Source organism: Chaetodon trifascialis, chromosome 13 (assembly GCF_039877785.1).
Source record: "Chaetodon trifascialis isolate fChaTrf1 chromosome 13, fChaTrf1.hap1, whole genome shotgun sequence".
In the NCBI taxonomy this organism is placed as follows: domain Eukaryota; kingdom Metazoa; phylum Chordata; class Actinopteri; order Chaetodontiformes; family Chaetodontidae; genus Chaetodon; species Chaetodon trifascialis.
The window spans coordinates 22,120,720-22,148,395 of record NC_092068.1 but is presented as its reverse complement, the minus strand read 5'-3'; the positions used below and the strand labels follow the sequence as shown (position 1 = coordinate 22,148,395).

Genomic DNA, 27,676 nt, shown 5'->3' with positions numbered 1-27,676 from the left:
GAGTACCGCACGTGCACGTTTGTCACAGAACTCGCACTTTTTGCGTAGTTTAGAGGGGCGAGTCGTTCCAGCGTATTTAGATGTCAAACTGTGTACTTGCTGTTGGCAGGTCTGGATTAGGTCTGAGTCTTTGGTGGCAGCAGGCTGAGTGAGAACAAACGCATCGTCCAGCATTTACAGGGGGGTCCTGGGGAATTCAAGACCAGGTGGGTCACATTATCCCTCCAGCATGTTCTGCGTCTATCTAAAGGTCTCCTCCGATTTCCCAGAATTCCTCTACAGGAAGGCGCCGAGGAAGCATCCTGATCAGATGCCTGTACCACCTCAACTGAAGGGGTGTAACAGAGCGTGTATTTGTCCCAAACAGCCATTTAAGACGGCATCACCCAAATGTGTCGATTAGCAGAAGGAGACAAAATCAGACTGGAAGGCGAGTTGCTCTCTCCGCAGCACTCAGGCCGCCTCTCACTGCCGATTCAGACCAGAGCAGTAACTAATGCTGCTCATCTCTGGGGATGTGTGACCAAGTCCTTGAGCTCTGCCTTATGTGCCGTTTTTACAATGGAGCATTAATGACATTGGTGCTATTTAATTTTGTTTTTTTATTTTTTCTTATTGACAATGTCACAATGGTTCTACTCTCAGCCTCTTTTCGGTTTCTAAGCTCCTCACTCTGTCCCTAAAGGAGAGCCCAGACTGATCCTGAGCCAATCTCAAGCTCACATACACGGGAAAATAAATAAATAAAAAAGAATTAATCAGCATGCACTGCAGTAAGATTATTCACGTCTGATTTCTTCCCTTCCCGTGGAAAGATTTTTGAACCATGGCCGGCATACGTCGGGACATCCCTGCTTCAAATGCCTCCGTTTTGAGACTACCAGAGTGAACTTTGTGGATGGGCTTCAACACAGATTGACAACAACATGGATTGGTCGGGGTGCTTCCTGTGATTAGGTGAGAATCAGCCATGCTGGTACTGGTGAAGTGACAAGCACACCATCTCACACACACACTGAAACATAAGCCACAGTTAATAACTCACCGGTTCATGATGAGGCTCTGTCTCCTTTCTCAACGGAGGATCAAACTTCACCTGACCAACTGAGGGAGATAAAAGCAGCATAAACACAGCATTCTGGTCGCTTCTGTGGAGATTTCGGAGTGAAAATGCATTTGTTCGTGTTGATCTCGTGTATGAACTTACAGTTTATCTCTGACAGAGTCTTTCCCTCCCTGGCGCTCCTGCTGGTGGAACGAATGCGATGAGGAACAGAGACCGGGGACTGTCGGGAAAGAGAAAGGCGCACGCACACACAGTCAAACATCTTCTCAAGGAACATACGCAGCTTCCACCGTGCTTGAGAAGATTACAATAGGTTTAAAAAAAAAAAACATAATCCCTCTGCTATTTCCTGTGGGTGGGATATGATGACACAGCAAAACAGCCAGCCGCACTCTGCAACCAGACAACCAAAACATAGCGAAGCAGACGGAAAAGACGAACCTTCCCTGGAAATAATATCAACATTTTGCCTTTTAACAGTCCTCATGAGTCCCTGAGAGGTAACATATCCTTTAGGGTATTCTTAATCATAGAGAGCCATGCAGTACTGCGATATATTCTTTACAGAGATGACTCTTAAGGCTGAAACCAGCAGTCACACACGATTCAGGCCGTGTTCATGCCTTCTGCATTAAAACACACGCAGTCAATGACTGCATGCGATGCTACTTGTTGACTAGCATCAAACTACTTGACTTCATGTCTTCAGTGTTGAATCCTGAGATGCACACGCATCCTTTCACTAAAGTTCAAAACACAGCAACCTCAGAGCATGCTGTGAAACACTGGATAAAAACAAACCATGATGATGCAAAAAGGCATCCATCAAAACCACATCTGCTGCACTGATCCACTAATAGATTTATCCATTTAAAACCTCCAACAGGTAAGTTCAAGATCATAACACACAGCTCATGGTTAGTAACTGTAATGGCAAAGGTAGATGAAGATGGCTTACATAACTGGCACGTTTGAGGACGCAACGCAACGTCCACATTATTTGTTTGGAAATACAATGTGATGTGGTTCAGATGCCTTTTTCTACGGAGCGTGAGGACATCGCAGTTTGGAAGCCATCTTCAAAAACAGAGCCGCTGCCACAGAACTAGAATGAAAAGAGCTGATCCTGAGAGATCTGCTGTGGTTTAGCCAATGATGCTGTCATGGAAGTGAGCGTAGCCAGTTTTTAGTGTACGAGAGGTCAGTGTGCGTTAATACAAAGTTGTTTAGAATTGTAGAAATTGAAGGAATAATTCCACATATTGGGAAACAAGTTTGTCTGATTTCTTGATTCCTGTTTGATGCCGCTCTTGTGTGTGCGGTGAACATGAAGCTGCAGCCAGCAGGCGGTTCGCTTAGTTAGCCAGGCTCTGTCCAAAGTCCACAAAATCAGCTTGTAGCCCCTCTGAAAATCACAATTTGTTGTTCTTACACTTTGGGTTTTGTAAACTAAAGATTTTTCTTTTAATTACTAAGCTTTAGAGGTGCTGGTGGGCAGATTTTGTTACCTTTGCACAGAGCCAAACTGGCTGTTTTCCTGCATCTCATCATGATTTTTGAATTTTTATATCACTTAACAAAAATAACAGTTCATGTGACGATTGTCTTGTTTCCCCTTGTTTTAAGCCTGTGTGGGTGTGATGTAGTTCATCTGGGTGGATATCTTGTGACTGTGAGAATGAAGAGCATCTGTATGTCAACACAGCCACTGTAAAGCACATGTGAGTTATAACAGTCAGCGTAAAAGTGCCTTCAAAGAAAAGTTTCTGTGAGTATCGAACTCCATCTTTGCTTATTTAGCGCGTGAGCTGTCGGCTGCGGCTTCATATTTACTGCACAGACATGAGAGCTGTATCAATCTTCTCATCAACAAATCGATCAAGCACATTTCCCACGCTGCTATAACCACAGTAAAATCAATGGCAGTGTGTTCCTCATCAGGCTGTGTCGATCAATGACATGTTTCAAATTGATTACATTCCATGAGGATTATATAGAAATGACCACACCAGCTGAGGCGCACGCCAACATGGACGTTAAACATAAGTGCTCACTGGTATGTTACACTACTTATGCAACTGCCACAGTAATCCATCAACCGCCTGAAAGTCACATGTTCGTCCCAGTTTCCATGACAGCGCCAGCAGACATTGGACTGAGTGGAATTCCAGTTTCTATTCATTCAGTTCTGTGGCCAAGAAACAACTGAGAGCATCGCTGGTGTTAGAAGGATATCACTGCAGACACCGCAGCCCACATTGGTACCTTTCTACGGGCCGCAAAGCGCGGTGCACGTCGAGCACCGGGGCTTATGGGTAGGAAATGACCCCTGTACTTAAACTGAGGAGCAGGAGGAGGAGGATGGGGGGTGGAGAAAAGAAGACAGGAGGGAAAAGGGAAGGGAGAGAGAAAGAGAGGAGAAAGGAAGAGAGAAAGGAGAAGTGCTACAAGGAGGAAAGAGGAAGAGGATGAGAAGAAGGAAAGAGAGAATAAAAGGCGAGAAGAGTGAAATTAGAAACGAAGAGGTGAAGAACACAGCAAGGAGGGAGGGGGAAGGGGGAGGACAAAGAGCAGAAAGATGAGTCACATGTGCTGGGAAAAGAGGAAATGAGGCTGAGGAGGGATGGTGAAGAAGGAATTTAAGGAACAAATGAGGAGAGAAGGGAAGGAAAAGAAAAGAAGCAACGCGGCAAAAAATAATCGACACTGTCGACCTGTCGGAAAGCATGAGGACGCTTTTATTTTGAAAGCAAAGCCTGTGAAGGTCAAAGGTTACCTCTGGCTCAGGGTCGTCATCGTCAAAGTCATTGAAGGTGCTGTGGTCGGGGTTGTTGGCTTTGTCCAGCAGCTCTATTGCCAGAGTCCTGCTGAGAGGCTGGGACACGAAAGGGTGCTGGAAGACAAACCGAGAGACGGAGACGACAGGAAGGATGCGTTAAGATGTGCAGTGTGTGTCCACGTGTAAGAGTACAACTGTAAAACCACCCGATCTGTTCGCTTTTAAGACTGTGGTGATGTGTTGTTTTTACTGCTCACCTGCAGCAGCTTCTCAGCTGTGGGCCTCTTCTTTGGGTTCTTGGTCAGAGCCAGTTTGACAAAATGGTGGAAGTTGTTTGTCCTGCGATCAAACAGAGAAAGACACAGAGAAGAAGAAGAAGAAGAAGAAAGGGTTCATCTTTCCACCCTGTCAGGCACAGATTCGATCAAACTTGCTGACCTCAACAGTACGGTGTTGCATCTGCAGTAAAAGTATCTCAAATCCAAACGAGGGAGACAGAGACATCACGAGCAGAGTGGGCTCTTACCACTTGAGTTTGTCTTTCAACTTAGGAGGCTGGAAATTACTCTTGGTCATTAAGAAGAGAGCCCTGCAGGAAAAGAGACAAAGATTAAACTCTTCAGAGTGGAGCAGTGCTGTGTGGTGAGAGAGCCACAAACCAGTCGACATACTGCTGTACTTTGAACAGTACAGCTATGCTTTAATCTACTGAGGACACCAACATTTCACAGCAGAACATCAGCTGTTCTCCAATTACACACAAGGCTGTTGTCTCCAGTTAAATGGTCTTTATTCTGAAACATGTCCCAGAAATTAGCCTAAGTCACACACGCACGCGCACACACACACACACACACACACGCGCACGCACGCGCACACACACACACACACACACACACACTCCTCTACCTCATGGGGTGCAGGTCAAACATGGGCGGCTGTAGCTCAGCCAGTTCTATTGCAGTGATGCCCACAGCCCAGATATCACACAGCTGGTTGTAACCTCCTTTTCTCTCTACTGCTGCTACCTCTGGAGCCATCCTATGGAGAGAAGGAGAGCGGCATGACAAAAACATGAAGAAATGCGTGAAATGTATTTCTCTCTCCATGCAGCTGCAGCACATGAAGCTGTTTAGCTATGTCTTGTCCTGGTTCTGCTTCTGTAGGAGAGCCTTTAGGACCCCAAACTGCTTTCCATTCATGGTTTGTTAAAGTTTTAAATCAGTGAATATTCTTATTCTACTACAGCTGCACTGAAAACCATCAGCTAACACAATAAAACATACAGACAACACACTCCCACAGGCACACTTTCCCCAGCTGACTGATCACCTCTTGCATTCAACAGGAAGCTGGATTTTATTCGAGTGCTCTACCTGCATGCACACACATATGCAGTATAAAGGGAGCTGATGAAGAAAAACAAGCACAACTTACCAGTACGGAGTTCCAATGAACGACTTCCTCTTGGCTAAAGTTGCTGTGATCTGGGCCGATACACCAAAGTCAGCTACAGGGAGAAAAAGGAGGGGAGAGAAAACAGGTGGGAAAAAGAAAGCAGAATGAGAATAATAGAGTGGAAGAAGTGGAAGAATTAATGTGATCAGGGAGAAATGGAAAAAAGGGGGCGAGTAAGAACAGAAATGATTATACGAAGGGGGAACGGGAGAGAGACAAAGTCAGCAAACGAGGCCGTTGGGATTCAGTCTTTTGAAGCAGAACGTAATTACAGAAGCGTGTTGATCTCACCTAGTTTAACGTAGCCGTTGTCTGTCAGGAGGATGTTGGCTCCCTGTCAGAGACAAACACAACCAGCATCAGGACCCGACACCAGAAAAGCACATTTCAGGTCAGTTCAAAGACGCACATTCAGCAGCGCGCTCGACCTGCATGAATCAATAATCATTTCCCCCGTCACAAACATTATCAGCAGCAATAATCTGGGGATCAATTTTCATTTTCAAAGTCGCTAAATGCATGCGGTCTTACTCTTTTCCGGACTTCAATGAAATGTCATCAGCTGTGAGGCAGCTCGATTCGCGAGATCACGAGATCCCATGAGATCACGCGAGCCCAGATTCTGACCAATCGGCGTCCTATGAGGAACTACTGGGAGCTATAGAAGCGGTTTAGGTGTGACGCCAAGATAAAATGGCCATTTATTCAAAAACAAGAAAGGCCGCTCCTAAACAGGTCAGCACAGATGCTGCTGTAACATCAGCTTCATCAGAACTGTAGTATTTCTTCATCGAAAGACGAATGAAGATCTGATTGGATGACGTTAGTCTGGACAGATGATGCATCCAATCACCTGTCAGGTCTTTTTTGAAAGTGGATACCCTTTTCCAGTTTCCATGGACGACCTCTGAGATCAGGTTAATCTGTGTTGCCGCGCTGAGCTACATGAGACTGAAAAGTGATATTTTGTCCACCTTCCAACAGGAAGTCACAGACATTTCCATTAACAGCTGACAGGTGACTTGGAAAGTCTGGCTGAAAAGCTCCAAACTCACCTTGATGTCTCTGTGCATTTTGCCTTTGTTGTGTAGGTAGTATAAACCCTGTGAACAGAAACACACAGCAACTGGTGTTATTGGCTGTTATTGCAGAAAAAAGGAAAGTCGTGTGATTAAAACAACACAGAAAAACACTTTTAAATTTGAATTTCGAACAGCTTTTTAGGAGTAAAATTACGACTGTGTACATAAAAACCAGATGAAGCTGAAAATCAAGCATTTTTCAAGGACTACTCAAATTCAAGCACATTCCTAACCTTAAAAACATTTAAATCAATCTTTTAAGGCTGTATGAACCCTGATATCTGTAAAAGGAGATTCAGTATTTAGATATCTTTCATCAGAAACATCTGTTGCTCGAATGAAAATCAAATGTTTGTGAGATTGGCTGAATTTCCAGCTGGCAGCATGGACACATCATCTGTGTCTCTGATCGATGGCTGGCTCAAATGTACAATGCTAACACTTAAGAGCATTTCCTCTGTAACTATATGCAGCTGTGGTGTTTTTGGCAATAATTACAGCCTTGTCTCAATGTTTTATGCGTTCGATTTTATAGCTCAAGGTGGTTTTCTGACTTCTTCAGTGTCCAGCAAGTAGCCGGCTCTCACTCAGCAGAGTCAGCGCTCAAATGAACACTCAAGATCATTAATACTTTCGGTGTTTGTGTTCTCATCATCAGACAGGCAGAGACACTGAAACGTGTGAGCAGACCGGTCAAAACGCTACCTGCAGGGTCTCCCGTGACATGTAGGCTATCTGTGACTCTGACAAAGGCCCGGTGACTGGAGGAGTGAAAGGAGGAGAGATGATATGACAAACAAACAAAAAACAGCACAGATAAGATCAAAATGTGTGTGTGTGTGTGTGTGTGTGTGTGTGTGTGTGTGTGTGTGTGTGTGTGTGTGTGTGTGTGTGTGCGTGCATTTGGGTGCATGATGTTCTCACCGTGATAGATATCCTGCAGAGAACCTCCCCCACAGTACTCCATACTGATCCATAGCTTATCTCTCCTGCACACACACAGATAACAGTCACCTTCACACAAAACTCACAAAACTAATTTCCCCTCACATGCACAAACAAGCACGCACGCACGCACGCACGCACGCACGCACGCACGCTTCATCTCCTTTTTATTTTGTTTATTTCCTCGCATGCACCAGCTCATCTCTTTTCCTCTCTCTGACGAACACATGCACACACTCTGAAGAAATGTCTTCATCGTCGTGCACTTTAATAGCATTTGTAACTAATCCATTGTACTCACACACACACACACACACACACACACACACACACACACACACACACACACACACACACACACACACACACACTCCTCTCTCACCGGAGATAACTGCCAAAATAGGCTACAATGTTGGAGTGTTTGCAGTCCTTCATCATTATGATCTCCTGCTGGACGACAGCAAAGTCCTCACCTGCAGTGAACACATGTGTACACACACATTATTATTATTATCATCATTATTATCATCATTATTATTATTATTATTACAGTGATAATTTGGCAGCTTAATATCTTGACGTGGTTATCGTTATGTACAAAGCAACAGAAAACAGGAGAAGTGGGCTTGTCCATGGAGTGTGTGACTGACGGATGGAGGGCAGATGTGATGGGAGTGAGAGGATGTATTTCAACAAAAAAAAAAAAAATAAAATAAAATTCCACACTTGAAGACCATAATTATTTAGCAATGATGTCATGATACATTTCCACTAACATTTCCTGTGACTTCCTGTAAGGGAAAGGGGCAAAGGACCAGGTTAAAGATAGTGATAGATGGGAAAGGATCTGCAAGCGTAGGGTGAGAGTGGGAGTGAACGGGGGAGATTGTGGAAAAGAGGTTTGTGAAGAAGAGTCTGACGAAGGTAAAAAGATTGTGGGAGGATCACATGGTGAAAAAGCCAAAGATGGAGGATGACAGAGCGACTGACAGAAAGGCTGGTGAGGTAGAAAGTAAGAAAGCTTTATTCATAAACCGCAATTCAAAACCAGAGTTACGAGGTGATGTACAATACAAACACTGAAGAAGAGGTGGGTAGCTAGAATCGGGAAAAAAACATAAAAAAACTAGGCAGAAAGGAAACCACAGTAGTCAAACACACAAACAATAATATAACAAAAGCTTCATAGAAGGCAAACGCACAAACAGATGTAGCTGCAAACAGGGAGATAAAGGAACACAAAGACAGAAAAGAAAACTCACCCGGTTCCAGTTTGATGACTTTGATAGCAGCCAGCTCTCCTGTGTTTACATTACGAGCCTGAAGGAGGAAAAAGGAGAGAAAGTGAGACAGTGCAGGCTCTTCAACACGGCGCTGTTCATGCAACTTCAAGGTAGATCTGAGTTGCACTTGACTGAACCAGGAGACAGACGACAGCTTCTCCCAGCTGAGTGGAAGCTAATGAATCCATTTCACACACATCACCCCTGAAAGCGTTTACATGCACTGAGTAACCAGGCTGCTGTAAATCTGTGTATTGATGCAGAGATGAGAGGAGACAGACAAACAGACTGAGACAGGCTGGCTCTCACATGCAAATCTAACTGGATTTAACAAACACTCAGTCAGCTGTTCCTTTCCCCGTGTGCAGCATTTTGTCATGCACATGCAGACTTGTCGAACGCCAATTAGAAAAGCGGTTACACGTATATGCACATGACACAGAAAACTGTATTCTCCAGCAGAAATCCAGCCAGGGAACTTCAGGAAATCAGAAAATTTAGCAAAAAGGAAAGGTGGAACCCTGGCTCAGTGTGCTGTGTTGATTAATCGTGTAAATGCATATTCCTGTTAAATTACTATGTAACCTGAACAGGATACTTCTGTTTACTGCACGGCTGTCACAGAGGGTAAAAGGATTGATGCTGTGATAACTTTGCACAGCTATAAAAACCTCTCACTGTACTCTCAACTTCTTTGAAACTAGTTGCATAAACTACTATTTTGGTTTCTCATAAGCCTTCAAAACTCATGGATTTATGGCTCAAACTAATTTTCCTGGATCATATTTCATCTTCTCACCAACACCTGCAGCAACATCTCCCACAAACGCAGCCCTTTGAGGTAAAGACCATGATTGGTACAACTAACACTTCAAAGACATTTCAGAATAAGTTTTGAACTGTTACACGATCACCTTTAATCCATTTCTCAGACACACAATCCCCAGTTCTTTATTTGATCAACTAATGCAGAATACCCACATCAGAAACACTCTTTCACAGCATTTATTTCCTGCATTGATGTCATGTTACTAATGAGACCACAAAGACACAATTATGTTTTGTGCAGCCAGTTTTGCAAACGCCAGAATTCATTCATAACTCATTCAAAATGCAACTGGCTGCTTTTCCTGTATTCCTGAAAAGCTGATATTTGTCAAAAAGCAAGGGGTTTTGCAGGATACTGAGGCTGATTCTATAAATAGCGAGCTGTGTTTATGCTTAGCAGCGGCGCTGGTGGGTCAGGAGAGGAATCCTATATGAAATGTACATGAATAAAAGATGGTCTTTCAGCGGAGACGTGAGCTGCTTGCCTCTCACTGGGCAAGAATGCGCAAATACGACTGTGTGACATTACAGAAGTATGTGTGAGAGGGCGACCAGTGAGTGTGTGCGTGAGAGAGAGAGAGAGAGAGAGAGAGAGAGATTTTACATTAACTGATAAAACCAAGACGTTCAACAGACAAAACAACAGCTTCCAAACCATGAGCAGCCTGGGACAAATATCTCAAACACAACAGCTCTTGCTATGTTGTCCAATTCTATGGTTTCACTATTTCTAGTTTCAGTAGAGGAACCAACAGAAACACCCCCATCGAACCTGATCCCCTCTGTGTATTTATACAACAATAGAGAGAGAAAACATGACATTTTACATTCTGGTCTGTCCACTTTAGTGGGACTTTAGTGGAATATTATCAGGACATCATACATATTCCCATCAGACACACAATAGGGCAAAAATGCCTTATAATAAAGAACATTAAAGTGCAGTACAATAGAAGGACAGAGTTTGGCTGTAACTAAAGGAACACTTGCACTGTTAGCTGATTCAATCAGTGCCATTGAATTAAGAAGAAGAAGCCTTTATTGTCACACCACATAGTAGATGCAAAGAACACACACACGCCATGCTTGGTGAAATTTCCTGGTAGAAAATTCCTCCACGGCAGACCAGGAGCGGTGGGCTGCCATCCGACCGGCGCCCAGAAATCCAGTTTCTTTTTCGTCACCATTGGTCAGGTGGTGATCTTCATGCATGTTCTTTAGAGGGGGATTTTATTTTGTGGAGGATCCCCCAGGTGAACAAGGAGAGAACACGCAAACCCCACACAGAAAGGCCCCTTTTTCCTCTTGAGATAAGGGCTGCAGGCACCGAAGGCATGGTGGAGGACAGGCCCTCAGCGCCCACAGCGCCCCAGGTGGGAATCGTACCCAGGACCTTCTAGCTGTGAGGCGACAGTGTTGCCGATGTGCCACTGTGTCACACAATTATTACTGGATCAACATGCAAAGTTTTTAAAAATGATTATTTTAATAGCGATACAGCGAGATGCATAATGAGCAAACTGAACTGCCATGTCAGCATAAACAGTGACAGCCCCGTGGCTCTAAATTCAACAAGGCAGTGCCGCTCACACAAGTGGACTGCAGAGATAAGACAGCAATGAGGAGACAAAATAAAAGACAGAAGTCAAGGATAACCGCAGTAAGAACAGCTTCACTATCAAAACCAGTCATTCCACCAGGATTCTCAGTTTTGTCTATCAGGAAGGCAACGATTGTTTCCTCAGCCCGAGAGGAAGACCGAGTGAAGGAGAACAGAGGCCAGCCCACACCAAAACAAAGCTGTGGTGGGAGGGAGGAGATACAAAGAGACGCAAAGAGAACAGAAGAAGAGGGAAGCAGAGCGGAGAGCAGAGACAGTGTGTCTTCAGTCAGCAGACAGACCAGAGATGAGTCATAGCGCTCAGTGCCACCGTGAGCGGCAACAACACGCAGCCTGACTCCACTTGACGGGCTGGCCGGCTGTTTGTGAGCGACTGAAGCATGCCGTCTGCTGAAGCCAAAGGGGCCGGAGGCTGGATCACCAGTTATCTACAAGGTCCGCCGCGCAGAAGTGCCCTGAGGTGGCCAACGTCTGGTCAGCCAAACGCACAAATAAGATCACGCTGGATTAGCTAGCTAGCAGAGAAACTGATCAGAAAAGAGGAACAAACCCTTTCACAAAGCTCAAAATGTACTCAAAGAAATCAGCGTGTGTGCACAAACACATGAATGACATCCACAGCAAGGCAGTGCAATCCATCAATCCTTCAAATGTCAGAAAAATGCATTCAGGGATGACTGAACAAAGATCACCAATGACAAAATATCAAAGGAGACCCCTGAATGTAAGGCTGCTTCTGAGTATTTATGGTGAACGATTGGAAAAACAAAAGGCAAAGTTTGTCCGCTCATTTCAATGAGTGGGAACTGCAAACTAACAGCTAAAATGTCGACGTAAATGAGCGACTGATGAAATCACCACTACATGAACACAGGCTGGGCGCCTCACCGCCCCATGCTGAAATGACTGGACGCTTGCCGATGGCGACACAGAGCGACAGGAGAAGTGATGGCGTCCAGTCCTGTTACATAAGCACATACAGGCCAATATAAAAGTTTGGTTTGTCTGTTCTGGGCTCATTCTACGGTAGTGAAAACACAATGGATTTAATTTTCAAGAGATTATAAATGAACGAAAATGATGCTCGATGCTCAGCCCGATGTGGGATATTTTACCTCATGAGAATCGACTTTAAAGGGACAAATAAAAACAACAACGATAAATTAAAAAAAGAACATTTCCTCTCAAAGCCAAGTCTGGACTCCTGGATAAGAGTTTGTTTTGATGTATTAAACTGCCAGATCAGCAGTAGATTGATGAGAGCTTCTACTTCGTAGTAATGCAGAAATTTAGCTCATATCCATCATTAACACCTCTATCAGGCTGTGTGTGTGTGTGTGTGTGCATGCGTGCGTGCGTGCGTGCGTGCGTGCGTGCGTGCGTATCATACGCTCAGCATATGGCCAGCACAGCGGAGGATCAGTGTGGCATTTCACTCTCTCTGACCATGAAAAGCAAACAAGGGCAACCACCTAAGCAGCAGCAGCAGCAGCTCACCATGCTAATCACTGCAGATCCTGCAAAAAAAACAAAACAAGCGTGCACGTCTCATCTCACTCTGAGGCTGTTTGTTTACCCATGTGTGTTAACTGAATTCACCTTCATTCACTACGTTTGAATTTACAGTTAATCCAGTGCGACGGAAGCCTCGTGAGAGGCCACAAGGCCACTTGTCTGATGGAGTGGCTTGTGTGAGGTCAGAGGTCATGTCAGGGCGGCAGAGAAAGTCACCTCGGGTCACCGGTTCATGTCCGAGGATTCACCCGCTTAATCTCCACATTGACTGGCGATGGGAATCAGCAGTGACCTCCTCAGTAAAAACCAGCTCTTAGCACACTGATTTTCATTAAGGTGACTCATTTTATGACTTTTTTCCCCCCATTGTTAGTTTTTAAATTGGATTATAATTGGCTGATACTGTCAATACAAAGTCAATGTCATGCAGTGTTTAACTTTGTGATATTTAGTGTTTGTGTGTGAACCTGCACACTGAGCAGCTCCACTGCAGCAGTCGGGGCGTTAATGGCTGGCCGGGGGCAGTAACTACGCCAGCAGCTGCTTATTCAGTTGCTCCGACGAGATTTTTCCAACAGATTGGAGGCCTCGAACAGGTGACTTTCAAGATAACCAGCGCATTAGGCCATGCAGCAATGGCCTTTTTCTTCTCTTCTGACGTCCATTTACCAATTTTTGAAATTACAAACACAATTCCAAAAAAGTTGGGACATGTACTCAATTGAACACAGCACAAAGACGATATATTTAATGTGTGTCCTCATCGGCTTCATTGGTTTTTGTAAATATCCTTGAAATTAGACAGAGAACTGAGTTTAACGAGCATGATTGATTGGTTTGTTTTTGGTGATGCTCGCCACTTCAATCACAAGGCCACGGGAGGGGAACAGGTGAGGCGAAACGCTGTGCGCAGCGATGTGCTTTTATTTAAAACACCTGTCTTCCAACAAACGACCCACTCACTCAAACAAAACCCCCAAATGTCCACATAAACGCACACACACCACAACCATCCACAGCCTCTCAGGGCCACTTCAATTTAGTAGAGTAACTTTTTATTAGCACTCAAAGTCGACTTCTATTCACCGCAGAGTCATCCACCCAGAGGAGTCACTTCACCCTTCTACCTTAAAGCAAGTGATGGGCTCTGCGACGGCAATATAACCGCCTCTGTTTCCAACACAACTCAACAAGGCCGAAAGGAAATCACTGAAATGCTTCACTGGAAAGTGGTGAAATCGATGCCAGCGGCACAAAATCACAGCGCGATGCAGTTCAGTCTGAGAACAAGGCTGAGATCAGTGCTCAAATCTAAAAACTCAAACATCTCACATGACGTTTGGTGAGACGAAAGCACCGATGGCATCAGCGCCGAGTGTCGGCCTGTGACATCACAAGCAACGACGGTCCAGACAGCAGACATAAACATTCCCAACACCCTCGATTAGTCATCTAAATGTTTCCTCAGAAGCATTTAACTGATATCAAACCATTATTCAGCTCTGAGCGCTCCCCACTGCATCACATGAGCACGCGGTCTCAAAATTAGATTTGACACTTGTGCTAATGTCGTGCCAAGATTTACTGAACCAGTTCGGCAGCAGGGTTGTATCCTGGCAGAGGAATGAGCACCAGAGCGCTCCAAAGACGAGCCTCAAAGACGGACTCCCCTCCTGGTTACTTAGTGATGAGGCAGCTTTTAGCTGCAGTGATGCATCGCTCGTGCAGCACTGCCTTCAGTGGATTTCGGTGCAAACATAGATATGTCCTCATCCAAAAGGATTTCCTTGTATTCTTGCATTTCTAAATAATCTCTTAAAGAATGAAAAAGGCTGAAAATGGAGAGTGAGCTTCAGCACAGAAACCTAAACTTGCTGCCAGAAATACAAATATCTATTACTTGTCGGGCCATCAGAAAGACCCCCAGCCGGGATCAACCCCCCAGTGCAAAGATGCTTTAAAGCTATCCAGTAGTGTGGCAAGATGCTGCTTTATGTTTTCTCTTGTTTGTCATGGTCATGCAAAAGAATCAGAAAATGTTAATTAGCGGCCTTGCCTTTGTTTTCACTTTTAATACCAGCTTAAATGCAGTGTGCCTGAAAGAGGGATTCAGTTGTTCGATTTATTGAATCACACTCTGGTGACTGACAGTCACAGATCCTCTAATTCAAGAGTAAAACCCGCTGAGTGGAGGTTTCCCGGCTCAAAAGCAGCAACATAGCGCTGTAAACATGTGCGTTGGTGAGGGACAGCCCGCAGACTTCCATCACCTGTCGCACCATTTGCTGTTTGCACTGTGGACATTCTGCAGAACAGCTTATGCCTTGCAGACGTTTTATTAATCATTTAATAAAGGAACAAACACAAGCTGCAGGATCTTCTATTAATCTCTGTTAATGGAATTAAACTGTTGTTTAAATAGCTGCTTATCTCCTGGCTCTAGATAATGTGAACCACGTGGGCCTGGCCACTTGTTTACATGGTGAAAATACAGCAAGTGTGCGCTTAGTGTGCAGAGGAATCATCTTAAAATATTTCACCATGGGCAGTGAGTGCACCAGAGGTTTTAGACAAAACACACTTTGATTTTTTAATTAAAATAACGGCTTTTAATCCAACCACTTAAATTAAGATTTAGGTCTACTCAGAACATTTTTGATCACATACTTAATAAGATAAAACTTTATTAATGCCACGCTGGGGAAATTAAGTTAAGAAAAAATATACAAGACAGTAAATGGATGTGAGCACTACTGTTAATAATGTGATCACGACTTGACTGAGGGCTTTTTAACCGAGCATTATTTTAATTTAATACCACACTGCCTTAATCTAAAACGACCTTAGAAGGCTGTAAATGTTCCTCGGTACATCTGGTGTTGTTCCTGTCCTCCACACTGTGTCATTAACTACCGCGTAACCACGCAAGTTATCAATAAGTCACTGCACAGTGGCACGGAGACAAATTCCTGCACAGCACATTAACTGTACTAGGCGAACAGAGACCAGAGCGCCAGGATGGGGACTACAGTAAATTTCCGATCTGAAGCCAGAGAGGATTTAAGGAGGCGAGAGCTTTTGTGAATGCGGGCCGAGGTCTGTGTATCAAAACAACTGGAGGAACAGCGACAAAAACAGGATGGTTCTGGGCCAGCAGCTCTAACTGTGGCTCTGCAGCCATCTGTGCATGTGTGTCTACGCATGTGACCATACAATCATCTGGTTTCATGTGTGTGTGCTATGCTGCAGGCTTCTGAGCTAGAGTGAAACAATAGGACATGAACACACAAGCGTGCACGCACACACACAGAGGAAGTGAAGATTCCTGCATTCCTGGAACGCGGCTGCCCAGCTGTGCCACACACACACACACACACACACACACACACACACACACACACACACACACACACACACACACACACACACACACACACAAACAAACAAACAAACAAACAAACCAATACCTAGGCTGAGGAAATCTTTACCGCCACCACATTTATCGCTCTTAAGTGTGTGAGTCTTACTTTAAATAGATCAGAAACGTGTGGATGCACAATCACGATGAGGGCCTTCACACCTCTGTCACTTCTACGAAGGGACATGGAGCATCAAACTCAACATTTACTGTCCTTTAATCTGGAATAAGTAAGATTTCAAGTTGGGGATCTGAAGAGGACGCTCTGCCTCAATATGGCCACATGTACTGTTTCATGAAGTTATTTTTATTTATATTGATTACATGCCCCAAATAACCGTGCCAGGTTTGGGATATTTGGCTGACTGTGCTGGTGGAAACAACAAAAACTGAACTGGCATAAAGGAAAACCGGTAGCACTGCTTTCCTCTAATGCAAAGTCCAAAAATACCCAGATGGCCGGGGTGTTTCGAGAGCACAAACTGCGAATGAAATGGTCATTAACTGATCGCTATCCCCACTAGAAGGCCGTCGTCAGCCTCCTGCCTCTGCTTCCTCAACCCAAAGCCACTGTCACCTTGAGAAAACGAGCCAGTCGGCCTGTTTAAGCAGCAGAAGTTGCGTCAAAACCTACGTGTTGGTAAAAACTTGGCTTTACGTGAGGGCAGCTCTTCCGGCGGTGCCTCTGGAGCAGGTTTTCAGGGCTACAGGTTAACACATCAAGCTGATACTGACATTTAGTGAAGCGCTTTTCAAGCAGTCTAAATGACAAAGTCGGACTAAAAGAGCAGACAAAAGAAGAGCGTTATCGCTTCTCCGCCCACATAAAGTGACAAATCAATACTTAAACTGCATCTTCGGCATCAGTGAGGGGGCTGGCCTTCTGCGGAAAGCCGGCCGTCGCCTCCAACACTTTCTTCCAGTATTGACAGACAGCTGGTGATTTGTGTTTGGGACCAGTAAATGGCATTTGAACGTGTTTCGTTGGTGTTACTTACTCTGGAATGTATGATGAAATACTTTACAGTACTGCTCAGCTGGTAACGTCAAGTATTTCAGGAATGATTCTGGCAGAAATCTTAATTATCTCCGCCAGGCCTAAGCCTGGAGGGGATCATGTGTTTGTTCCTGTGTGTCTCACATACTACTGAACCAGTGAGACTAATTATATTTTCTGACTGCATGCTCAAGGACCAGGTGTTTGCAGTAATTCCCAAATTTTGAAAAAATGATTTTAGTGACTGCTGTGTTTTATGCTGCTGGCCACAAGCGATCCACAACTGCTTCAATCTGGCAGCAAAAGGCCTTTCCAGCAATCAGCTGGGCTAAAAACAAGGCTTACCAAGTCTGTTACAGTCCATATTTTGGCCTTTGTTGTGGCCTAAAACCTGACATCCATCGGAAAGTTTGGTCTCACCTTCAACTGAGGCGTCTACAGATCAATTCCATACCCGATATCTTATGATCCAATGAAGTTAGGAATGACACAAGGTGAATAATTCCCTGTTTTCCTTTGCTATCATCTTCACTGTAAGCCTGGTTGAGATCTCTTCTAGTTGGGAACTGATTTGTCTGTAAAAGTCAACCCTGCTTGAGCACACCTCCTGTAAGGAGAGAGAAGATATTTCATAGTCTGAGTTTAAATGGCAGCTTCAGAAAATACTGGTACATCTCAAAGATACCAGTTTACCGCATCCTACAAGCCCCTTCATGAGGACTGAACCTGTTATCTCAACATCAGCCAACCCTCCTCCAGCTTCTACCTGATACAGACAAAGAGGCAACAACAGACCTGTCAACCCTCCTGTTTTTTTTCCCAGGACTCTCCTGCTGTCCTCACGTTTAAATATTTAAACATCTAGTGACAAGAAGAAGAAGGAGGATGAACACAAGAGGGATGGATGACCTGCCAAAACGATGAAAAGTCTCCGTAAGAAGCTCAGGAGGCTGACCTCTACTTAATGAAGAGCAACGTCAGTCGAATTCATGCTTTTTGCAACGATGCCACGCAGATTTTATTGTATCACGCAGAGGGAAAGCAACAAATCTGCCAAACAAAAGCTCACCCAACAGGCTCAGAGACATGCTCCACCAGCGGCTGTATTTATACCATCTCTGCCATCCACTTTCACAACCACCCTCTCGACCAATCGCCTCACTTGCCTGCAGCCTCTCTCAAAAACCACAACTGAAGCATAACATGCGCATATCTTTCAAGAAATACATATTTAAGCTAACTGCTGAATTTATACACCCTTTCGTGTTTTCATTTATGACAAGCAGGGATGTTCAGAGCATTTCACCTTCGACCAGGCGTCTGATCCTGACCACATACTGCAGTCACTTCATGTAGGAACTGGTCAACCCAATCCTTGTTGCTCTGATATTTAAAGCAAGCGGTTGCCTCGTGGTGTTTTCAGGATTCCCTGTGTGTAGCCTTGTCTAAATGTGAGGGGCGTGTGGACCGCGGTGAGGCTGGTGGGACAGACCAGGGCAGGGCGCTGGAAAACTTCCCGCATTTTCGAATCCCACTGTTGACAAGAGCGGGCTACAAACGGAGGAGAAAACAACCTTCACACTTTGTTTCCTCCTCAAACATTCCTGTCCGAGCCACAGATTTTCGCACAGCGGTAGAACCAAATATAGGCATCAATGAGGTTGACTGAGTGCCCCGATGCTTAGAAACACATCCTTTAATCCAGAGGTTTCAGGTTTGAGCCCCTGAGTGTCCATCAGCACGACTACCAACTGCAGCAGCAGCTATAATGACCGTACGGTGTGTATCAGCTTCATGAAAGCGTGCATCAACCCAGCAAAATCTTACTAATAATCCTGTCATTATTATGTAAACCAGATGACACATTTTTGCTCCGTACAATTGCTTTTACATTAGTTGCACCTTAATCAGCTGAACGCTGTTAGTGACAGGTCCAGCAGGCTGAGCTGCAATGTGTCTGCAACAAGGCAAGATACTGAAGCTAAATTAGGAGCAAGATAAGCTGCAGCATCCAGTGACATGATACGGAAAACGAGAAAGAGAAGAAATAATAATAGACTGATTGGGTTTGTGGTTCTGTGCGTTGAAAAAGACTTGAAATCTTTAACGTTTCTGGTCTTCAGGACTTTTATTTTCCTCTAATCGACACAAAGAGCCTGGAGGTTAACCAAACATCATCTAGCGCTACTGAAGTGTTTAATGAATCTGCAGCCTGCCAAACGCCTCTCCTTCACACCTCGGTCAAATGAAATTCCTCATCAGAGTGAGCGCAACACAAACAACCGCACAAACAACAGCGTGCATGTCAAACTTGAGCAACCTGACTGATTCACTGGTCGACAGCTGATGTGCAAATCAACCAGGCAAGGCTGATACGACACACCTCCAAAACCATCAGTAAGACCTCACAGCTGGTTTCACATGCTCAGCAGTGTGCTTGTCCTCAACTTTATGGTATATTGTGATCACGGTGTTCTAGAGGAACTGCACCTCATCCTGCGAGATGCTTTTGTTCCTGTTCTGCAGCGCTGCTTCACTGTTTTCTGCGATATTACTAATTGTGCATGACATGCCACAGCCTTGCCGTGTTCTCACGTTGTTTTCTACTACATAGCGTTACTGCGGTTGTTCTGTGTAGCATAAGATCAACACGGCCAAAGCGAGTGTGGTGGAGCTGGCTGCTACTTCAGGAACTTCATTTCCTTTTGGATGCGGGCTGTCTGCTCCCAGCGCAGGCCCCGTGGAAAGCGAAGGACCAAAGCGAGCAGCCCTAACGCGACATAAATCACACAGTCCACCAAGAATTGAGCACCCCACTGCTTTAATAAAGGCGGCTGGTTCTTACTGGGGTTAAAACATGAACAGAGCCGACAAGAGCTGCTGGTTTTACGGGTGTTGTTGTGGTAGCTTGCTCGCCGCCGAGCGCTTTAGCCAAACTGCACTCCCAGCCAGGCAGCTGTCAGTCTCCGTCGCGGCAACACGGAGACAGTTTGAATAAATTCAGCAAAAGCTCTACTATATTACGATTAATGGCGAAGCTACTGGTTAATCTCTGCTTCTGTTTATGTAGAAAGCCGCTGCTCGTTGTCATTTTCTCACAACGCTACCACAAAACGGCTAGAAGCCTGGCTAGCTTCTAGATGCTAACAGGTTAACAGGCGTCCGTTCCCGGACAGCTAGCGGCTAAACGTCTATTATCGGACACAACTCGAGCAATTGTTCTTCTATCGTAAAAAAAAAATAGGAGCTTTTAACCGCAGTATTTACACGAAGCCCACAGCCTAAAACGTATAAAGTATGTCGCCGAAGCATTAGCAGAATATTTACAACGACTCACACTTGTAGAGTACAAAGTCAATGTGATTTCTGCACGGAAAAATCAGATTTACGTGTGCGCCCGAGCTCAGACTACAGGTTTACATTATCGATAGTTTTGATTATTTGATTATTATAACTACTGAAAGGCATTTCTTAAAACGTTAGCTCGGATGTCCACAATGTCGGGAAGAAAGGCCAAAACAATAACAGTCAGGAAAGACCACCTTTGGATGTGTGTCCGACTATAGAGTATGGTGCATGATTAGCAAAATAAATACTGCATCAGTAACGTTAAATACCAAATCGTATTTGAGACACTGGTTACTGATGGTTCCAGTATTAGCTTTGAACTGTTATTGCAACAGTGACTGGCTACAAAGGAAAGCTATGAACGTCTCAGCAGTCTGTGTCCGATGATGGAACTCCACTGCTTCCCTCACTGCAGTTTTACCTTGTACACATCTCCGTATGTGCCGCTTCCTATCCGCTGGATCAGCTCGAAATCCTCCTGCGGGTTCCGCCGGGACAGGTCGACACTGGAGTTCATCATTTCCACTGCCGATTACGGCGCCGATCGCGCACGGTTGACGAACCCCAACAGTGTATGAGAGCAGATATTTTAAGAAAAACATACGGCGTCAGAAAATCCCAACCCGATTCCAATGTAGCTCCAACATGGCGTCCACTGCGCATTGAGCATGCGCAATGGACATCATGGCGTAGCCTCTCCATGGAGTCTGAGCATGGAGACGGAGCTGGTGAATTTATGATTGCGACTGGTTTCAAGAGAAAGTAAAAAATAAAAATAAAACAAAAATGAGTCAGTAGTTAATTTGTTTGTGCGAGTAAAACTTAAAAAGATCAAGAGACAAAACCTATTTTTAACATCAAAACCCATATTGATTTCACTTGATCACTTCACAGTTGGATCAATACAATGAGTGTGAAGCCATGTTTTCTAATCTGCACAGGAAGGTTGGAGCTAACGGCGATATGAATGAAGACACTAAGCCCCGTGTGGCCTTGTATGGCCCCGCAATGTAAAACTGGGCTAAGCAGGGCTAAACAGTGGCAGATGGCAGCATTGTGATTCAGCCTATCGGGGTCTGTGTTACAGGCCGAACAAAAGTCCCTTTACAGAAAACTTTACAGTTGTCATTTCAGTCCATTCAGGATAAGGCTAATGTACCTCCACATGTCTTAGCGACAGCAAAAAAAACCAAAATCAACAATGAACTGATCCTACAAACATGTATTGTCTGTGTAGCTCCGGCCTGATGTTCTTCTGTGCCATAGACCCAAAATCTATTAAAAACACACCAGCACGGGGGGCCGTGTACCGTCTTTATCAAGAACATGGGCCTTTTAATAGATGAAACTATAGATTTGTGAGTCGCTCTTAAATCTTACATCTTCAGTAGGAACCGGTGGGTTTGGGCCGAGCGCCACGGGCAGGACGAGCAGTCCGTACAGTTTTGAGAATGATGAAGAACACAAAAACCTTGTGAGAGTGAAATCCTGGCTAATCCTGGAAAAGGACAATCCAAGACCTACGTCTAAAATGAAAATTAAATGTAAGACAAGAAGGCGGACAAAGGATTTACCTCTTACCAATCCACAGCGAACACAACTCAAAACCATTGTTTACAAAAATATGTATATTTGCTCATATCACTTGTATATTTGCTCATATCACTTGTGTTGAAAAACAGCAGAGAAACAGTCAAATTAAAAAAAGTATTTATTAATATTTATTAATATTTTTCCTAATAAGTGACAAAGAAAAGTAACTAATTACTTTGAAGTGTAACTTCCCCTGACACTGATGAAGTGCTGATCTTGACATATTTATGGATAAGTCCGTCTATCAGGCCTAAGCTGACTCTCAGAGTCGCCTGGTGCCTCAGGGACAAGAGGGGGGCGGGAACGCTGTGCTGTAGCTCAGATTGAGAGTCTGTTCTCTGGGACGGTGGGGAATTGGCCCCCTGATGGATCCGGAAAGCCTGCTCTTCTGTGGAAGACTGAGATGAAGATGGACAGTTTTGTGTCCCCGATTGAGGTTTTGTTTCCTGGTGAGATGTTGATCTGGTGTCTTTCTGTGCCAGGAGCTTTTTCAGCAGGCAGGATAACTGAGGACTCAGGAGGAGAACCAGGGTACCACCAACGCAGAGGACTCTAGACACAGAAACATTCTGTTAAGTACAGTTATAACTCGGTTTTTGGACAGACAAGAAGAATAAAATTTCTCTTGACAAATTAAAAGGAGCTTTACTGATGTGCTGCTTGACTCACGGGCGAAGAATTCTGCACAGTACATGAACACACACACATGCACACACACACACACACACACCAAATGTCTAGTGACATTTTTGGATTCACTGAACAACTCGAAAAGAAGCAATGGAAACGGGCACACGGGGGCACAAACCTCTCCATCTCAGCCAGGATGAGTGGCAGGTTGGCAGCCATGTTTGTTTTGGTGCCAAACTTCCTGCCAAACGGCAGGTCACAGACTACAGCATCGACACTGGCGCTGGGCAGAGGCAGCACTGCGCACACAGAGGAGGACAGACGAGCCAAGAGGTAATTTAATATGTGACAGCAGGCTCCACACTCACTCCCACACACCGATTCCCATCCAAAACATGCAGCTTTGGATCCCCGGTGAACTAAATAAAGAGTTCTGAAAGCCGTATAATTAGAATGAAGGATTAAGTAAAAGGTATCATCACCTGAGACCCATGAGTCAGGTTCTCTAGGACATTAATGACTCCATTTGGAGCTGCGTTACACATTTAAGCTGCTGATGAGGCTCTAAAAGCATTCCTAATGTATTTCTGTTTGAGGTGTATGGATGTGACAGCTCTCCAAAAGGCAGATGTTTACTCTCATACAAGGAGGTCTTATACAAGAAGTCACTGTGAAAAGTCAACATTATTGTTATGCATCTTATATATATAATTGCATGTACAAACCACTTTTTTGGTTTGTGTGATATCTGTAACTTACGCTCATTAATTTAGAGATATTTTAGCATTTATGGTCAAAATACTGCAGTTCTGGCTTTGACCATTTACTCTGGTGTACACAGCTTTACACCACAACTCCTGCCCACAGACTGACTTCACTGAGGCATCCACCGCAGGTCTCTCTAGATATGAAAGTTATCTGAATACCAAAAAATGTGACAGATTTAATGAGAAACATTTGACATTATTCCACTGATCAGTCTGTGCGGGTTTTCTTACCCATGCATGAAGCTTTCAGCAGGTGTATCCTGTTTTTCAGCTCTGCAAACTCTACGTTCTCATTGGCTCTCTGCAGCTGTCCATCATCAAAGTCCACGCCCAGAAAACGGACAGCCTGGAGATCCCAGTGAGAGTGACAGATCTGATTATAATAGTGGTGTTCAAGTTGCACCCTGCAGTATGCTATTACTAAAAGGTGCATGATATGTATTAATCTTTATACTTACTTTAAATAATCAAATGTTTTATATATATTATTCTATCTGAAGCCTAAAAAGTTCACTGTTCAGACTTTCAGCTGAGCTCTGTGTAGATCTGTGCCCTGACCTTGTGTTCCTGCGCTGCCTCTATTAAGATGGTTCCCACCCCGCACATCGGATCGACCACACAGAAGCCCGGCTGGGAAACACAACACACACAGTGCAGAACACACACTTGGTCAATCGCATACGGTGAGACTGTGACTGAAGGCAATGTTTCCTCACAGTCTGCTTTAGCACACAGACTGTGAAGTTACAGACAACAAATATTTTGCTAAAAGTTAGAAAATGAGGACAGGTATAAGGTCACAATGAGTCTTTTTTATGGGATTGATAAAGCAAACAAACACTTTAAATGGCAGAAAATCTCTGCAATAAAGACAAAAAAGGCTTGCATTATTAATCGGTATCAGAATCAGCGTTCCTTTATTGATCCCCGAGGGGAAATTGTTTTTTGTAGCAGTGCTACATACAAAATAGAATTATACATTAGAATAAAATTAGAAAGAAAGAACGAGAAGGAATATATATATAAAGGCAATACAAAAAGAAACAGAATATTAAGACTAAGGATATATAAGAAATATACAAATATACAGAAATATACCACAATAAAATGCACAGCAATAAAACAAGTATTTTTACTATATACTATATACTGAGCAATTGGATGTGCAAAATTGAGATGGAAAATATATATTAGAATTACACTATATACTGAATATTGATGTGCAAAATTGAATTAGATGTGCAGAAACTGAAATTGTAAACAATAAGAGCATGCATCACCTGCATGTGTTAATACCTGTATCTGAGCCAGTGAGGCCATAGCCCAGGCTACAGTAGACCTCAGTCCTGTGGTTTTGATGTAGCTCCGCTTAGCCAGAGGCAACCTGAAGGAAAAAGGTAAGTTATGACTACTTATCAAATGAAGCGGCTCTGTTCAGAGTCTGATTCTTAAAGCAGCCTGGATGGACCCTCCAAGGAGACCCTCCACTTATTAGTAATGTGTTAAACACAGAGAAAGCTTCTTTCAGTAACCTGGTTAGTGGAATCCCCAGCAGCCAGTGGTCGTCGCTCAAATAAACATTTACCTGCAGGAAAGAGCAAACAACTAATGACGTTACGTTTGAAAGGACAGGCAGCACTATCGTCAAAGAGGGAGTATTTGCTTCAAATAAAATACATAAAGAGTCACAGAACATTATCTTTTCAACTGTCTGGACACAAATCAACACAACCAGGAAGATTCACCTCCAGCTGTGGATTCTTCAGGTCAGTCTTCCAGCCCAGCAGCCTGCTCAAACCCACTCCGATCACTTTGCTCACCTCCTATAAGAGATACAATATGCAAACACACAACAGTCCTCTGAACATAACGTACAGTTATTTATGGAACTGACACCTGAATCATTTAAGTCTGTTTAGTGCTCACAAATTAAAGTCTCATGATGAGTGAGACAGTGCACAGGTCTTTTTCACGTGCGTTTTAACTTCCTCTAACCTGTGCGCTGAAGCATCGGGACAGAGATCCAGTGCACTTGCAGCTGATCCTAAAAGAGAGCGGGACAGAAGAAGGCTCCGGTTTGATCCTGCTGGGGGGCAGCAGACTGTCACCTCTTCCTCCTGCAGACTTCACTTTATTTACACGAAGGCAAACATGAGAAGAAGGAAGCAATGAACACAGAAATGAAAAGACGTTAAACTGAAAAGTTGATGTTTTAAAAGTTAAAATAGAAATTGAAGAAATTATCTCTTTTATTACCATTTTCCAAAATTTCTCCAGCAACGTCTTTCTCTGTGTCATCCTTCCTCCTGCTGCTTCTTTCCACACTGAGTTCCAGTCCTGGTGTTGTGTGATCTCTGTCACTGAAATATGTTCCTGATGTCACTCCATGTTTACCATTTTTTGTACAGCTGCTAAACTCAATAACCTGTCCTCTCTCCTCTGCTCCCCCTCTCCTTTCTCCCTCAGACGTCGTCTCTTTCTCTTTATTCTTCTCATTATTTGAGTCCTGAGCTGCGCCACTCCTCTCCTCCTCCTCTTCTTCGTCATCCCTCTTTCTCTTTCTTCCCAGTATCTGTGCTCCATTTTGTCTGCCACTTTTCAGCCTCCTGTTGCCACTCTCCTCCCTCTGTCCTCCTGTGCTTTTTCTTAGCTCCACACTAGCCTTCTCCTCCTCTTGACTCCTTCTCCCCTCCTCCCTGTTCATTGTCACTCCCTGTGCAGAGCTCTGTGCATTGACAGTAGTCCTTCTGTCTGCCAGCTCCCCCTGCAGGCGGCTCCATGTTATTACAGCACTGCTCCACAGATTTCTGTCAGCCAACAGTCTGGACTGCAGCACAGAGGCTGCTTTTGCTTTGAATATTACAGAGAAAAACAAATTAATGCAAAAATGGTAATTAGACACCAAGGGCAGTTTTTAAGTAAAACAGATCATCTGAGGTGATTTGAGCATCTGGTGGAGGTACCTTGGCTAATGTGGGCTGACAGCCACACAGGTGAGTCTTGTTTCAACAGGAGGAAGAGTCTTTCTGCAGTCTTCAGCTCGCTGACTCTGTCGATCCCCGCAGAGGAGCTGAACAGCACTTTCCCTGGCATCTGACACACCTGGACACACACACACAAAAGAGGAGGTCAGTGATTAAAGGCAGCATAGACTGTAATCCCATATTTGTTGTGACTATAGGCGATACTGTCCCATTGTTTCCAATGCTTATGTGTGTTTAATATGTATAATGCAGTCAGTGTTTGGCAGACGATCACTTTTTGCCGTGATGAGGAACACCATGTACTTGTTTTTAACATAAACACATATCATAGATAATACTAATAATAACATAACAAATACTTTTGCCAATGGATCCTTCATATATAATGAGTAAAGGCTTGTGACGAAGTAACCGCGCGCTACGTAATGACGCAGGAAAAACTAATTTAAATATCAGATTACAGTACCAGTAATAAACAGGCATATACAATTAAAGTTGAAAGGTAAACTATGTTATACATGGAAAAAAATATAGCTTTGTTACTAAAAATGACCGGAAACTTTAATTCTAACAGCTTTTAAGCTGCTCAAAGCTCACATTCATCTTATACCAAAGCTTAGCTGCAATATGTGGACATTACATACGTAGCATGCTAACGTTAGCTAATTAATTTAGATTTTTTCAAATGGGTTTAAACACAAGTACAAAACAAATGGCGTATGCTACGGTCACTGTCTGTCAAACCTGTCTACCAAACTTTCTAAAACGACGTATGGCGTACAGATTTTTTGAAACACTCACATCTTCAGCGGCCAGCTTCTTCTTCACCTCGTCAATTAAAAAATGCTCCATGCCGTTTCCAGCGGTGCAGTAGTAGCGAACTAAACTCTCCTCACTTCTCGGTTCACTCATTATGTGGTATAATGCGCTCAGAGGCGCCAAACTCTTATATCTGCTGGTAGAAGTTTGCTATATCTGTTTGACTATGAAAGTCGCCATGTTGGCTTGTTTGTTTACACCGGAAACGGAACTACGTCCTCACGCTGCAGTGACAACCCTCGGCCAGCAGGGGTCTCTCTTGCACAGTGGAAAAAGTCAGTGATGCAACAAACCGGAAAAGTGGTCTAATAAACAAACAATCTGCATATTAATCGTAAGATTTGTCGCAGTCTGAATGTAATAATGTGCCAATGGGACTCAGACCTTTCCATTTTAATTTTCTTTGTAACAATGACATGTTAATGCGATACAGCCGTGCAAAGGCCACAACAACAAGCCTTAATTTTGTGATTAGTTTTAATGCATGGGTTGAATTGAGAGCTCTTATCAGCGCACACAGACTCACACACACATACTCACATA

The 27,676-nt window shown here is 44.0% G+C and overlaps 2 protein-coding genes across 9 annotated transcripts in view; both read right to left on the bottom strand.

Annotated features, from left to right (window-relative positions):
- Window positions 1-20,987, bottom strand: part of LOC139340892 (mitogen-activated protein kinase kinase kinase kinase 3-like) — a 40,880-nt gene extending 19,893 nt beyond the window's left edge. For 7 of the 8 annotated variants that reach the window (XM_070977003.1, XM_070977007.1, XM_070977008.1 and 4 more), the window contains exons 1-14: window positions 20,762-20,979; window positions 8,593-8,650; window positions 7,713-7,803; window positions 7,310-7,374; window positions 7,091-7,146; window positions 6,359-6,406; window positions 5,595-5,637; window positions 5,283-5,355; window positions 4,755-4,886; window positions 4,372-4,434; window positions 4,103-4,184; window positions 3,843-3,959; window positions 1,208-1,286; window positions 1,046-1,104 (exon numbers count right to left, since the gene is read on the bottom strand). In XM_070977003.1, coding sequence (XP_070833104.1) covers window positions 1,046-1,104; window positions 1,208-1,286; window positions 3,843-3,959; window positions 4,103-4,184; window positions 4,372-4,434; window positions 4,755-4,886; window positions 5,283-5,355; window positions 5,595-5,637; window positions 6,359-6,406; window positions 7,091-7,146; window positions 7,310-7,374; window positions 7,713-7,803; window positions 8,593-8,650; window positions 20,762-20,860 — 1,065 coding nt within the window. In that variant the 5' untranslated portion in view covers window positions 20,861-20,979. Of the gene's footprint in view, window positions 1-1,045; window positions 1,105-1,207; window positions 1,287-3,842; window positions 3,960-4,102; window positions 4,185-4,371; window positions 4,435-4,754; window positions 4,887-5,282; window positions 5,356-5,594; window positions 5,638-6,358; window positions 6,407-7,090; window positions 7,147-7,309; window positions 7,375-7,712; window positions 7,804-8,592; window positions 8,651-20,761 lie in introns of all 8 variants that reach the window. The other variant, XM_070977002.1, reaches the window with a different exon arrangement.
- Window positions 20,988-22,065: 1,078 nt separating this feature from the next.
- Window positions 22,066-27,329, bottom strand: thumpd2 (THUMP domain containing 2). The gene is made up of 11 exons (XM_070977940.1): window positions 27,116-27,329; window positions 26,294-26,432; window positions 25,587-26,180; window positions 25,326-25,459; window positions 25,076-25,153; window positions 24,863-24,915; window positions 24,627-24,714; window positions 23,889-23,960; window positions 23,562-23,676; window positions 22,742-22,862; window positions 22,066-22,485 (listed from the first exon to the last, which is right to left on the bottom strand). The coding sequence occupies exons 1-11, from the start codon at window positions 27,224-27,226 to the stop codon at window positions 22,101-22,103; spliced, it is 1,890 nt and encodes a 629-aa protein (XP_070834041.1). The 5' UTR covers window positions 27,227-27,329; the 3' UTR covers window positions 22,066-22,100.
- Window positions 27,330-27,676: the final 347 nt, after the last annotated feature.